Source organism: Capricornis sumatraensis, chromosome 6 (assembly GCF_032405125.1).
Source record: "Capricornis sumatraensis isolate serow.1 chromosome 6, serow.2, whole genome shotgun sequence".
Taxonomy (NCBI): Eukaryota; Metazoa; Chordata; class Mammalia; order Artiodactyla; family Bovidae; genus Capricornis; species Capricornis sumatraensis.
The window spans coordinates 109,857,461-109,873,388 of record NC_091074.1 but is presented as its reverse complement, the minus strand read 5'-3'; the positions used below and the strand labels follow the sequence as shown (position 1 = coordinate 109,873,388).

General features: G+C 41.7%; 1 protein-coding gene across 2 annotated transcripts in view; it reads left to right on the top strand.

Moving 5' to 3' along the window:
• PTGR1 (prostaglandin reductase 1) overlaps positions 1-14,225 on the top strand; it is a 31,680-nt gene extending 17,455 nt beyond the window's left edge. For both annotated transcript variants that reach the window (XM_068974102.1, XM_068974103.1), the window contains 5 exons: positions 1,531-1,648; positions 4,239-4,394; positions 7,525-7,633; positions 10,372-10,490; positions 13,851-14,225. In XM_068974102.1, the coding sequence (XP_068830203.1) occupies positions 1,531-1,648; positions 4,239-4,394; positions 7,525-7,633; positions 10,372-10,490; positions 13,851-13,961 (613 nt within the window). In that variant the 3' untranslated portion in view covers positions 13,962-14,225. The remainder of the gene's footprint in view (positions 1-1,530; positions 1,649-4,238; positions 4,395-7,524; positions 7,634-10,371; positions 10,491-13,850) is intronic.
• The last annotated feature ends 1,703 nt before the right edge of the window (positions 14,226-15,928 follow it).

The window sequence follows — 15,928 nt, the reverse complement described above, 5'->3', positions numbered from 1 at the left end:
ATGTCTTAAGACAGTGTATCTAATTAAAGGCTGATTTTGCAAATATCTAGAAGGGATATTGGGGGAGGGGGGGGCCTAAGGATTGTTGCAGGTGGCATGACCCTATCTGAAATATACCTTCTGCTTCTTTCTGGGAGTTAGGCTAACTTATCCATACACTCTGGAATCAGCGTAAGGTAGTGGTTCCCCGTTGTATGCATTCATAAGAATTACCTAGAGTCCTATTAAATTCAGATTTCCATATCCCGGAAATCAGTGGGACTGGGAATCTAAATTTTTAATAAAACTTCAGTTGCTTCTGAGGCAGAAGGTTGTTCCATCTGTCTTTTGAAAAGCACTGGATCAAGGGGACTTTAGATATCTGGGTCCTCAGAAAAAGTGCTGTCTGCCTTCTCTGCTTTCCCTTCAGTGCCCAACTGTATCTGGCCCTCAAATGTAATCAGAGGCTGAGTAAGCTTAAGTTATGCCAGCGTGTAGCTTTGTTTTACACAGAAATAACTTTCTAAGAATCTGTCTGAAATTTTGCCAGTGGCTCCACAATCACCATGATGGAACAGGTTTCATGGGCTCAGACTCAGGGGTACAAAAATAGAACTTGAAAATTTTCTGCTCCTGTGTTTCATTTCTATCTCCAGCTGATATAGTAAAAATAAACCTTAGTCAAACCAGTGATTTCTCACATCATTTCAGGATCATACTACAATTTCCTTTGTCTTCTCCCTAGGGTAGATGCAAGGCTCCCAGGGCTAACACAAACCCAGTGCTAGTAGCGGTGGGGACAACTTCTTGCTCTTGATCTGTCTTAGCCTTATGCTGGTCATAAGTCTTATGCTTTGAGACTTCAAAGCGTAACTTTTCCGACTGAGTCCTCAGCCACGTCCCTTCTGAGCTGGGACTCTACTGAGGCGTGGTGGTTCCCTCACCTCGTCCCCATTGGTGCTGTCTGAGCTGCGTCTTTGCAGGCCCACTAGTTCTTTCCCTGCCAGCTGACCTTGGCATTTCACTTCAAACAAGATGGGGGAACTGTAGGAGTTCTTCCTCACACTTCAGAGCATGGGAAACTCAATGTGTTTCTCCCTGACCCCTCAGGCCTAGATACCATCCACACACAGTCATCTCTGCTCTGGGACTAGGGCGCCATGACGACATGGAGGCTTTCCCCATAAAGCTCATCGTCTCCCTAGAACTTACATGGGCATGAGGCATAAGCTGTCTGTTCTAGGATCCCTAAGGTTTAAGGGGAACCAACTTTCCTTCACCCTTGAAACCTGACCTGGGGATGGACAAGACACTGCTCTTTTTGAGCCACCTCACTGTTCCATCCATAGTTCCCATCATCTTTGTTCCTCTCCTAGAGGTAAAGAAGGAGGAAGTGGACCATTGGTAGCTGGTACTATCCATTTCCTATATTTTCTGTCTTTTACCTGGACCCATGGCAGTGGGCTGCTGAGAAGGTCTTCAGGGATAAATAAATGAGATACAGAGGAAAGAAACAAATTTATCCACATAGACTTGCTTTTCTTCCCTCAGCCTAACAGCCTACTTTGGCCTGTTTGACATCTGTGGAGTGAAGGGTGGAGAAACAGTGCTGGTTAGTGCGGCAGCAGGGGCAGTGGGCTCTGTTGTGGGGCAGATCGCTAAGCTCAAGGTAAGTGGCTTCCTCCATAACAACCACTCACTTGACACCCACAGTGTGCACTGGGAATGTAGCAGTGGACACAGCAGACCTTGCCTCACCTCCGGGAGTTTGGTCTAGTTGACCTCTTGTAGAAGTTGGATATTGGGCATGACTGAGAAAAGGGGGGAACAGGGAAAATGGTGCAGCAATGATGACCTGAACGTTGTTATTTGATAACATTGCAGGTATCGCGTCAGGAATGGACTCTGCTACAGTAGTGAGTTTGTGAACTATTCTCGTAGTTTTTACTGAATGTTTCTTGTTACAGCTTAATCTCCTTTCTTTGTGATTGCCCCAAACAACTGAAGAAGGGACTTGATCAGCCAACCAAGAGTCATTGCCCCTATGGCCCCATTTCAAAGCTTAGTGCAGTCAGCCCAGAGCAGTGGGGCCCTAGCTTGGGAACTAACTCATGGGAGGCACCCAGGCCTTGGAAACACTGGCTCTGATATGGACAGGTGTTTGTGCTCAAGAGATCTGATCTGATGGTGGGAGTACAAGACATCAGGCAGCTCAGATGTGGTCAGGATGTACCACGTTATAGAAATGTCCCAAGGTGATCTGGTTTGGTTGATCCTTTGCCAGAGGGTGTAGGACCTAGTTTCAGGGCCTGGTTTCTAATGAAAGAGTTGGGGAGAATACAGATGAATACAGGGCTATGAACAACAGCCAAGTGTTTGGGCTGGTATCCAGTGCTGATGGGCACTTGGAATACAAATAGATGAGGCTATCATAGTGGTTGCAGGAATTTATTTAAATAAGTAAATAAATAAGAATAAATGTTGAATTTTATTATACTTTGCAGTTAAAGAATTATGTTAGTTTCCTAATCTGAAGCCATAATAGCATTCTGGAATAATCTTTATTTACCTATGGTATATATTAAATTTATACTTTTGGAATTGATCTAATGACATTATACATAGAATTTTTGCATCTATACTCATAGGTGAGTTTGGTTTAAAGTTTGGAACATATCAGTGTTTAGCTTTGGGTTACACTAGACTTATAAAATGAATTAGTAATATTTCCAAAATTCAAATTTTAAATGTTTTATTAAAATTTTAAGGGATGTTTTGAGGGGAGGAATTCCCTGATGGCCTTATGGTTAGGACCCTGTGCTTTCTCTGCTGAGGATGCAGCTTCAGTCCCTGGTCAGGGAAGTATGAGCCCTCACGCCACATGATATGGCTAAAAAAATAATTTTTTTAAAGGAATTTTTATTTCAAAAGTTTGATAGGACTTATCCTTAAACCTGTTCTTTTAGAAGCTTCACTAGTGACTGCTATGCTAAGAAGTCAGTGCTTAATCCTTAGAGGAGTGACATGCTTAACCCTTCATTTTAGAGAAATCACCTTGGCCTTTGGAGGAGAACAGTTCATAGGGACATGATGCTAGGAACAAGAAGTCAAATTAGGAGGCTCTTACAGTAATCCAGATGAAAATTATGATAGACTGACAGTGAAGACAGAAAGTCAGAAGTAGCTTTTAAGGATATTTGGTGAAAAAGAATAAAACCTGGTGATTGGATGTGGATAGAAGAGGGCGGAAAGCAAGCATCTCCTACGACTCATGTGTGTCAGGTCTGGTTAACTGGGTAACTGAGTATCACTCACTACAATAGAGAACAGAGGAGGAACACCAAGTAAGAAGCAAGGGAAAAAATACATTCCACTTCAGACACACTGATTACGAGGCTCCACGGGCTATCCAAGTGTAGATTAGTAGAGGTCTTCAGAAATACTGATTTGGAACTAGGGTAGAGGCCTGACTGCAGTTAAGAGACAAGGGAATCATCTCCAGGAAGGTGGCAGTGAGGTGGTAAGAATAAATGAGATCATCCCATGAGAGTGTATGTTTAGAAGGAACAAGGACCAAGGATAGAGACTGCGCAAAATCATTTCTTCTTGAATCAGGAATGAGTGGAAAAACTATATGGCAGCTGTTTGTGCAGATACATACATATATGTACCCAGTCCAGGTGAAAGTGAACAGAGGCTGATATTCTGGTCTTCACGATGCATTCAGAATAGAACTTTCTACCAATATAATCTCTATTCTCAAGCTGAATGCACACTACTTCCTCTATGATTAGGCAGCATCTAGTCCAACGCTTTGGGCTAAATCACAGAATATGGGGCAGTTACCAAGAGGTCTCTCTATGATGTGAGGGTTACAGGGCTGAGCCAAAATTACCGTCCAAAGTGCCACTGCACCAAGAGGTAGCATGGAAGTCACTGCAAGCAAGAAGCCCCAACATGAAGAAACAGGAGAGTCAGATGAGTAGGCTGTCAAGCCAGCAGGTTGAAAAGAGCTGCCAACCACCTAAACGTAGGACGGATCTGTTGGGTGGGCAGAGGCAAGCTGAAGTTACATTTGGGTTGTATCATAGGCTAGTTTAGGGACTAATCTCACCTCTAGGGTCAATAGACCTAGACATTATATATGTGACTCAATACCTAGGAGGGTGTTCTGGGGGAACCTGGCCTTTCCAGTCTAGGAGGATATAGTTGGCCCTGGTTGTGGTTTATAAATGGTTACCATTTTTCTCCCCATTTAGGGCTGCAAAGTTGTTGGAACAGCAGGGTCTGATGAAAAAGTTGCTTGGCTTAAAAAGCATGGATTTGATGTTGCCTTTAACTACAAAACAGTAAAGTCTTTGGAAGAAGCTCTGAAAGTAGCTGCTCCCGAGGGTTATGATTGTTATTTTGATAATGTAAGTATAAATTAGACTTACTATCTGACTTACTAACAAAGTAACAAAGTACTATACCAGGAAATCTACTTCTAGAGTTTCCATCTAAAAATATATGCAGAAAGCCCATATGCCCTTTTTAAAAAAAAAAACTTTATTGGGACTTTCCTGGTGGCTCAATGGCAAAGACTCCCTGCACCCAGTGCAAGGGGCCTGGGTTTGATTCCTGGTCAGGGAATTAGACCCCACAGATAAGAGTTCACATGCCACCACTACAGATCCCACATGCCATAACTAAGACCCAGTGCAGCCAAATAAATAAATAATTTAAAAATTTTTCTGAAGGCATGTAACAACAACAAAAAAAATTAAAAACAGCTTTACTGAGATATAATTTACCCATTTAAAGTATAAGACTTGATAATTTTTAGTGTATTCACAGAATTGTACAACTCTTTGCACAATTTTAGAACATTTTCATCACACCAAAAAGAAATGCTGTGCTCAGTAGCAGTCAGTCCCCCTGAAGTGATCTTTGGTGACTGGCTTCTTACACTTAACATGTTTTCAAAATCCACCCACGTTGTAGCCTGTTTATCAGTATTTCATTCCTCTTTATACATTTTTTTTATTGAAATGTAGTTGATTTTCAGTGTTGCTTCATTGCTTTTTATGGCCAAAATATTCCATTGTATGGATACACCACGTTTTATCAATCATCCGTCAGTAGAACAGCAGATGAGTCATTCACACTTGGCTATTAAGTATAAGGTTATTTTGATCATTCATATGCAGTTTTTGTGTGGATATAAATGTTCATTTCTCTTGACTACAAGTAGAATTGTCAGGTCATATGGTATCACCACATTTAACATTTTGAGGAACTGCCATCAGTTCAGTTCAGCCGCTCAGTCGTGTCCAACCCTTTGCTACCTGATGGACTGCATCACGCCAGGCCTCCCTGCCCATCGCCAACTCCGGAGTTTACTCAAACTCATGTCCTTTGAGTGGATGATGCCATCCAACCATCTCATCCTCTGTCGTCCCCTTCTCCCGCCTTCAATCTTTCCCAGTACCAGGGTCTTTTCCAACGAGTCAGTTCTTTGCATCAGGTGGCCAAAGTATTGGAGTTTCAGCTTCAACATCAGTCCTTCCAATGAATATTCAGGACTGATTTCCTTTAGGATGGACTGGTTGGATCTCCTTGCAGTCCAAGAGACTCTCAAGAGACTTCTCCAGCACCACAGTTCAAAAGCATCAATTCTTCAGTGCTCAGCTTTCTTTATAGTCCAACTCTCACGTCCATACCTGACTACTAGAAAAACCATAGCTTTGACTAGATGGACCTTTGTTGGCAAAGTAATGTCTCTGCTTTTCAATATGCTATCTAGGTTGGTCATAACTTTTCTTCCAAGGAGTAAGCATCTTTTAATTTCATGGCTGCAGTCACCATCTGCAGTGACTGAGAAACTGCCATACTATTTTGCGAAATGGCTGCACTATTTTACATTCTCACCAGCAATCATGAGGATTTCAATTTTCCCAAATCTTTACCGTATTTATTATCTGTCATCTTGATTGTGGCTATTCTAGTGAGTTTGGAGTGATAATTCATTGAGGTTTTAATTTGCATTTCTTCAGTCACTAATGATATTGAATTTCTCTTCATTCATGTGCTTAGTGGCCATTTGTATGTCTTCTTTGAAGAAATGTTTGCTTAAATCCTTCACCAACTTTCAGTTGGGTTATCTGTTGTCAGTTTTTTTTTTTATATATTCTGGATACAAGTCCCTTATCAGATACAGTCAATTCTCAGTATTCCTGGTTGTTATATTCTACAAAGTTGCCACAAACACTGAACCGTTGGTCCAACTGGAAGCATACACATACATGCACGTATCTTACATGGATTATAATCTTAAGTACTTCTCGTAGCTTCTGTTTTCTTTCTTTCTTTTTTTTTTTTAAGTGAGGTTAAAAAGTGTTAAGTAACTTGTCTGAGTCTCTGCCACAACTAATCCTCCCACAGCTGAGATTCATACCCCATCCAACCGGCCCCAGAACTGGAGCTTCTTGAACCACTCAACACTGCCCCCTACTGTCTGCATCTTCCGATAATCTCTGCATGAGAGTTGAAAAAAGAAAGCAGACCCTTGGACTTTTTTGACCTTAGCTGGGAACTATGTCTGTGAATGACCAGAGAAAGCTCTGAATATTGATTCTGGAGTTATAAATAAATTTAAGCAAGTAATCCAACTCTCAAATATGGAATATATTAGTATATTTTTAATTAAAATACCTCCTGTATATGGTTTGCAAATATTTTCTCTTATTCTGTAAGTTGCTTTTAAGTTGTTGTTTTTTTTTTCTTTTACTTTCTTGATGGTGTCCTGAAAGCACAAAAGTATTTAAATTTTGATGACGTCCAAATTCTGTTGCTTGGGCTTTTGGTGTCATGTTTAAGAAGGCTTCGCCTTATCCAAGGTCACAAAGGGTTTACTCATGTTTTTTTTTTTACCTAAGAGCTTAATCATTTTAGCTGTTACATTTAGGCCTATAACACATTTTAAGTTACTTTTTGTGTATCCTGTAAGGAAGAAGTCCGATTTAATTCTTTTCTTTGTAGATGCCTACAGTTGTTCTGCACCATTTGTTAAAAAGATGTTTTTTCTCCTGTTGAGTTATTTTGGCGCTCTTCTCAGAAATCAATTGACAACAAATGTGAGGGCTCACTTTTGCACTTTCAGTTTAGTACTGTTGAGCTGTTTCTGTTCTCACCCTGTCTTGATTAATATAGCTTTGTAGTACATTTTGAGATCGGAAATTATGAGTCCTCCAACTTTGTTCTTTATATGGCTTCTGAGTTATTTTCCCATACTTCTGGATAAGGAAAATGAGATTATTCAACTGATAAGAAAACCCCAAAATATAATAAAGCAAAATGTATAAGTTATGTTCCTACAGTCAAATAAAAATGCCCAGTTTCTAAAAAGTCTTTTTCTAAATTCAGTTTTCAGCCCTGCCGTACTAACTTAATAAGTGTTATTGCTGCTAAAACAAGTATTGTGAAATGATGATTGTGACTTAATGATTCCTCTGAACCTGGTAGGGTTTATTTAAAGGTTTTGGTTTTTGTTTCCCTGTCTGCTAGGTGGGTGGAGAGTTTTCCAATGCTGTTATCACCCAGATGAAGAAATTTGGAAGAATTGCTATATGTGGGGCCATCTCTGTATACAACAGAACCGGCCCACTTCCCCCAGGTAATGAGTTCATGCACACAATCAGAGGTGTAGAAAGATGGGAGGGAGAGATGATTCACAGATATGGTACAGGCCAGTGACTATTGAAATATTTTAAAAGATTTCCTAATATTCTTGATTAAATGGTATTAACTAAAAATATGTAATTGTGTATGTTTGGGCTAAGTCAGCTTATATTGGATTTTGACATAGAGAAAGAACAGGATCTGAAAATATGGATGAAACAGAGTTATTAAAAGTTTTAGTTTTTTTACCTACTGTTCTCTACAAAGTTGTAAAAAGTCATGATTTCATTTGGAGATAGAACACATTGGTCTGACGGGTAAAATATTAGAGGTCTTCAGGATACTGGGGATGTGCTGGAGGTTTGGGGATGGGTAGACTTGATGTGGGTACAGGGGAAACGGGCTGCCATTTCCTTTAGACAGTAGTGGGCAAAGCTTCCTGGAGCAGCAGAACAGCCAAGCCTCACCACACTGACACTTTCCGCTAAAAGGGAAAGGAGTGTCCTTTCTCTGCATTCCTAGAATGTCCTTGTTTTGCTTCTCCTCTGCCCTGCCATGCCCTCTACTCCTGCTTCTCCACTCTTATGCTGAGACCTCCCCCTCTCACCTCCAGGCCCAGGTCTCTTATTGAAGGTGGGGAGATGAATGGGCAAAAGGACCAGAGACTCTTTCCTATTAGTGACAGAAAGTGAAAGTCACTTAGTTGCATCCAACTCGTTGTTGTTATGCCCAGTGTCTGAGTCCCCAAAACTGAGAGAATAAGACGTCCACACCAATGCAAAAGCATAAAGGGGTTTATTGCTAGCTCGAGCTAGGGCTCAAGTCTCATCCAGCGCAGTGGAGTCTTGACGAGAGCCCCGAGCTCTGAATCAGAGCTGCTTATATACAGGCGGTCTTTTGTCTCAGCAATAGTGTAGTTGGCGTGTGGTGATTGACTCAACCTTGGGTCATCGTGGTGATTGACTTAACCTTGGCGTCATCGGGGACCTTGGCGTCATCGGGGACCTTGTTGTCATCAGGGACCTTGGTGGGGCTTCCTAGAATTATGACTCATGCTTACAAGAACCTGAGGCTTAGGCCTAGTGTGGCCTGTTGAGCCTGTCATGGCTCAGGTCCGGTCCCAACAGTTGTGACCCCATGGACTACAGAGTCCATGGAATTCTCCAGGCCAGAATACTGGAGTGGTACCTGTTCCCTTCTCCAGGGGATCTTTCCAACCCAGGGATCAAACCCAGGGCTCCCGCATTGCAGGTGGATTCTTTACCAGCTGAGCCACAAGGGAAGCATTAGTGACAGCCTCAAAACAAAGGCTGATCTTCTGAATTCCTCATACAGAACCCCTTTCTGCTACAAGGGTTTTGTGCTGTTGAAGAGATTACAGATTTACCTGGTCACAAAAAAAAAAAAAAAAGGAGAAAAACAAAAAGGAATCATCCAGATCACCTTCAGGATCCTGACAACCATAAATAAATGGGTTATTCTTTCTATGATGGGCTTTACTCGTGAGGAAGAAACTAGCTGTGCTAGTTAGCACCTCAGCTGCACTGAGACAGGTGGGTAGGAGTCGAAGGGGCTGAGGAAGAATCACTTGTAGATTCCCTGTTGGGTTGTGAAAGGTCAAAGAGGACACTCCAAGTGCACTGGGGAATCTTATTAGGGACTTTTTTTCCTCCATATTTTTCTAACTGATGCTAAGCTAGAATCCTGGGGAATCCTTCTCCTGCCAATTGAGCAGAGCTCCAGGGTGCATTTTCCTGACCACAGCCAAATATTTTGGATACAGTAACTTGATCTAGCCTTTTTGAAATTCAGCTGCTCAGACAGGTTGTGAGATGTCAGCTGGTGTTGTCCATTCCACTTTAAGCAGGTGACATTCTGCCTGCCGGTGATCTCTAGGAACTCTAACACGTTTCACTATTAGGGGAGCTCAGAGACAAGTAATTGTTTCCACCAGCTTTCATGCCATATTTGTTTTCTGCTCACAATAAAGAAACGACATCCCCAGTAGCGTGGACAATCCCAGGAATAGTATTTCATCCTCTTCCAAGATGAGGAGATGAGGATTCCACTCCTTAACCCAAGAGAAATATAGCTGGGGCGAGTCTTCCAGCTGTGAGTTGTGCTCAGTCCTGTCTATTACCACAAACTTAATGACTTGAAACAACACAAATTTATTCTTACAGTTCTAGAGCTCAAAATGGGTTAGCAGGGCTACTTTCCTTCTGAAGGCTCAGATTCCTTGCCTTTTTTTCTCGAGGCCACCTGCATCTCTTAGCTCATGGTCCCTTCTTCCATCTTCAAAGCCAGCAGCACTGATTCTTCAAATCTCCCTCCGTCTCTATGATCCCTGCTTCCATCATCACATATTTTTTTTCTCGATTCTAATTTTCCTGTATGCCTTTCTTCCTTACAAGGACTCATGTGAGCCCACCTATGTAATACAGAATAATTTCGCCATCTAAAGATTCTTCACTTGGTCCTGTCTGCAGAGTCCCTTTTGCCATGTAAGATCACATAGTAAAGGCTCTGGGAACTAGGACATGGACGTCTTGGGGTAGTTACTCTGCCTGCACAGAGTGCATGTTGATTTGGGGGCAGCCCTGTGGGTCGGGAAGAGTGGAGGACACGGGCAGGAGAGCACTAGGGGAATGCTGACATGCCTTGTACCATGCGCATTTTCATCATGGCCACCTCCCTGCATCCTGCGGCTCAAACGTGCCCTCCTCTTCACAGGCCCATCCCCGGAAAGCATCATCATTAAGGAACTCCACTTGCAAGGCTTCAACGTCTACCGCTGGCAAGGAGAAGTCCGCCAGAAGGCTGTGAGAGACTTGCTGAAGTGGGTCTCAGAGGTGAGGGGCCCCGGAGCCACTGTGACACCAGATGCCCTTCCCTGTGGGGGTTTCAGATTTCACTTCCACTGTGAATATGGGTTCATTGCACTCTCCCCCTTTTATAACGAAACACCTGGAAGTCTTGTTTGCACTGTCTCTAGTTCCTCTCCATTTAAAAAAAAAAATTTTTTTTTTGATGTGGGCTGTTTTTAAAGTCTGTATTGAATTTGTTACAATATTGCTTTTTCTTTTTTAATATACTGGGGTTTTTTGTTTTTTGTTTTTTTGGCTGAGAGCCATGTGGAATCTTAACTCCCCAACCAGGGATCAAACCAGCATCGCTTGCACTGGCAGGCGACGTCTTAACCATTGGTCCTCCAGGGAAGTCCCTCTTCACTCTTTCTTAAACATGCCTGTCGGGTTTTGCACTGTTGCCATCCCACCAGCACTGCTTTTGTCAAGGTTGCCAATGCCCCTCACATGTAAACTCCCGTGGTCAGTTCTTAGCATCACTTGGCTGTAGGGAGTGGTGACAGAGGGCATCACTCTCTCTCCTTGCTTCCCTCGGCTCTTGGTTTTCCTCACTGTATTGGTCCTTCTCAGACTCCTCTATTAGCTTCTTTTCTTCTCTCTAAATTAATAACAGAGCTTTCCAATACATGGTCCCTGGGCCTCTTTTCACCTCTGTCCACACTCTCTTCAGCCCTTAGTTATCTCATCCAGGATTTTGGCCTTAAATATCACCAAAATGCTGATCGCTCCCAACTATCTGTCTCCAGTCGAGATCTCTTCTCTGATCTCTGGACCATTCAATAGCTGCACTTGGGTGTGTAGCACACTTCTTCATCTCTGTCTTAATGTATTAAAAACCAAATATGTCTTGATTTTTCCTGCCAAACTTGCTTTCTATGTACAGACTTCACCATCTTAGTTATGGTGATCCTTTCCGTTGCTCATTTCGAAAACCTTGAAATCATCTCTGACTCCTTTCTTTCTCTCATACACATGTCTAATCTGTCAGGAAATTCTGGTGTCCTGAGTTTGGAAATACATTCAGAATCTGCCCAGTTCCCTCTCCTCCACTCCCACCATCCTTCTAGATCACTATCTTGTCTAGCCCAGATGTTGCGGTGGCCTCTATTCAGCTTTTTCACTTTTTCACCCTGCAGGCAATTCCCAACAGAGTAGCCAGAGTGAGCTTCACACCAAATCATTCTTATGTTCAAAACCCTACAAAGCTCTCCATTTCTCTTAGAATAAACCCTGCAAGGCTGGATACTGTCTGGTCTCTATTAGCTCTCTAATTTCATTTCTTTTTGTTCATCCCACACTCCTCCACATCTCTGTAATTGCTTATTCAATTCTCTCTCACACACACCTTCAAGTTTTTGCTGAAAACTGTCTTCTGAATGAGACAGCTTTGAAAATGACCCTATTTTTAAATTCCAATCCACCTTCACTCATTGATCCTCCTTATCTTACTTTGATCCATAGCAATTATCATCTTTTGACATAATATATACTATAACTCATTTATTATATCTATTGCCCATCTCCCTTCCATGAGAATGTAACCTCCATGAGGGCATCAGTGTTCATACATTCTGATTTCTGATGTATCCCCAGCACCTAGAATATTCTGAATCAATATAGGCACTAGATGAATACTATTGAGTGAATGAGCATTGCAGGGGCATGTATTTGGGCCACAGCTCTTCCAGGTCCTAGAATGCAGTCTTCTCATAGTCACACCTCATAGATCCAGAGGAGGAAGCCAGCCCCATTGTCCTATGTGGTGATCATTTCCACACCTTACACCACGTGGAGCTTTAGTCAACAGAAATCTGAATACCAAGGTGCATTATTTTCATTTCCAAGGAGAAAAGTGGTCCCACATTTTCTAACTTCTGGCTTTATGACTGTCTCCAAATTAAAGAAATAGACTGCTCCTCTGGCAGCCCCTGGAGCTTGGCATCTCTCTCAGTCTAACACTCTTGGAGTGCTGGGCTGGGCTCTTTACAGGGAGCTGGGAAGAGAACGATGCTTTTAGAGTTCCCAGTGTGTAGCCTCTTTGTCTCTGTTGGTGAAATCAAATATGATCACAGCTAACAACAGACACCACTGTGCCAGTGTCCCTAACACTTTTTTCTAATGGAGTGAACCTACTTCTAATTTTGTTCTAAGTAACTAGCGAATTGTCATTCTCTCTCATCTACTTATTTTTCTTCTCCTTCCCCCCTTTTGTGTTACAGTAGTAATACAGAATAGTAAACTATTCTTTACGTTAGAATAAAGAAAAATTCCAAAGAGAGTACAGAGACTTTCCATATACCCTGTATTCTATATCCTAATTTCCCATATCATTAACATTTTATATTAGTGTTCATCCTCTGCTTTTTTGTCTTATGGCTGCACCTCATGGCATGTGGGATCTTGTTCCTTGACCAGGGATTTTACCCATGCCCCCTGCATTGGAAATGTGGAGTCTTAACCACTGGACCACTAAGGAAGTCCCTCACCCTCTACTTTTAACCTCTAAATGTCTGATTATAGCTTTTGACCCTTTCCAGGTTCTTTGGTCCTCAAGTACATGAATGAGCTAGGGTTTTCTAGTTAGGGATTCAAATCCCAGCTTGCCTACATACTAATTGAGGGACCTCAAGCAAATAAGTAAGTTATTCCATAAATCCATAAAGGATGCTAAACCATCACTGGGATACATCAGGGGAAAATGTTATCAGGTAACTTAGGTCCCCATATAAGACCCCCTTAAAATGTGAAAATGTGAGTTAGGTCCATTTAGGAGACTGTGCCTTATAGAAGGATAAATGAAAATCCTTCTTCACTAAATGAACTCTTCACTCCCACACTGCTAAATGAATGTTGAACACGTACTGAACAAATCTTGGCTTGAAGGAAAGACAGCTTATTAGACTGTCATGGTATTCGCATTTCCTGAACAGGTTCTGTGTCTTCAGGGGTCAGACAGTGGTAAAGATGCTACAGCATTGGGTACTGGAGTGACGAACATAGATGATACCCTGGAAGGGTGTCCCCTACTCCTGCTTCCACCTCTTCTGAGATCATTATTAAACTTTTCTGTTCAATTTACCTAGAAATTGGTTAACTGCTTCCTTGTGACTTTTTTCTATTTACTGTGACCTGATGCCTCTTATAAGCTATTATGCATAATCTGTTATATACACTATGTATGTGGATCATGCCCCCCCAAATGACTGTAAATTCAAAGAGGACAGGCTCTCCTCTTCCTAGTTCCAAGTTTCCTGTGATGTACTCATTAATTTGGTGCTAGGATGAGAAGAGTGTATCATTTAGAATATGAAACTAATCTATTTATATGTTATTGTTTTGATACAGGGTAAACTCCAGTACCATGAACACATCACTGAAGGATTTGAAAACATGCCAGCTGCATTTATGGGACTGCTAAAAGGAGAGAATCTGGGGAAGGCAATAGTGAAAGCATGAACAAAAATGACACATAGAATCCAGAAATCACCTAGATGATTGGTTTCTTTTTAATCATTTAGTTAAATATATACTAACTTCATAATGCATGAACAAAAGTGACTAGTGGAATCTAGAAATCATTTGGATGATTAGCTTCTTTTTAATCATTTAGTAAAATCTGCGTTGTTTTCATGATCTAAAAATCCATAATTGTAATGTGATTGATCTACCTAATAAAATACATTGAAGTGGTATATAATTAGCAACAGAGAATGAAATTTGCATACTGAACAATGGCCAGTTGAACTTAACTGCCTGCTGTAGTTCCTTCTGGAGTATGATAGAAAATAATGGCTTTGGAGTCCAGAAGTTTCCTGCTTTCGTAACCATAAACTTCTGATTTTTCATCTGTGAAGTGCAGACAAAAGTGTCTGCGTCACATACATATCATACATTTATTTAGACCACCTGCATAATGCGTGGCATATTAGGTACTCAATAAGTACCTCCCTGCAGAAATTTGTGAATTGGAAGTCAAGATTACTACTGCTATGGCTGATGGTTACACAAGGAGAAATAATCATTGCTGATGCACAAGGGTCTCAGGGCAGCTTCCACTGGTCCTCCACAGGTGGGTCTAACATGACAGACCAAGAAAGGAATCTATCACTCACAGCAGCTACAAAAACAGTAACACATAGGAATCTTTATAAGCCTACGAAAATGTGAGATTATTCTGATCAAAGTTTTAAAACATCACTGAGGAACATAAAAGACTGAACATGGAAAGGTTACCTAGTTCTTGGACTCAACGGTTATCAGGAAAATGTCAATTCTGTTAACCGATTCCGCCACCAAATAGAGGAGGGATTAAATTGTAGTACACGAAAAAACAAGAGAAAAAAGTGTGTGTGTGTGTGTGTGTGTGTGTGTGTGTGTGGATGTATAAAACCTCTGGTGAGAGGTAATAAATACGATTATATGGTTCATCCCCAGGAAGACAAGTGAGGTGTGCTTAAAGGATGGGAATAAGAGAGAAACTATAATATATGCCCTTTGGAACTTTCTGAATTCTGAATCTAATGAAATTACTTATTCAATATTTACAAATACAATTTAAAAAGTTCTGCCTTTTTGTGTCTTCCCACATGGGATAAATAAAACATATATATGAGAGGTGTCACCCCTAATACCGGGTGCCCCCTCATGTTTTTCCATCTCCAACTTGTCTATACAGAGCCTCCAGCAAACATGCTCCCTCCAGGTGAAGGTTCCTGAGCCCACTCTGGGTCCCGTGGAGGGTTTTACTTTAGGGCTTTGATCCCAGTAGTTTGTGACTCGGTATCTGACTCTCCCAACTTGGGGTAGCAGTTTACCCCATGACCTGAGGTCTCTGTTGCATCTCAAAGGGTTTTTTGGTTTTTTATGCTCAATGTTTTTATTGTTATGACAGACTGATGATACTAGATCAGAAACCTGATGTCAAGTATATGTGTGTATGTGTGTGTGTATGTGTATACACACACATTTCCCTAAAATTTAAAATATCCTGGGCTTCCCTGATGGCTCAGATGGTTAAGAATCCGCCTGCAGTACAGGAGACCTAGGTTCAATCCCTGGGTTGGGAAGATCCCCCTGGAGAAGGGAATGGCAACCAACTCCAGTATTCTTATATGGGAACTCTCACAGAGGAGCTTGGTGGGTGACAGTCCATGGGGTCACAAAGAATTGGACACAACTGAGTGACTAACACTTTTACTTTCAGGCAGCCCTTATGAATTCTCTACAGTGCTCTGGGGACACCTTGGCACCAAACTGGGACCCATGGTTCTAAGCTCTGTTCAGGCCAGTGTTTGAAAACTTTGTATAATGTTCCAGGTCTTGCTTTCCTTACCTCTGAGACCTTGGAGGCTGTATGTTCCAGATGGCATAACTAGCAAATGTTGGAAAGAAACTGTTGAGGCCCGACTGGGAAATAAACTTTT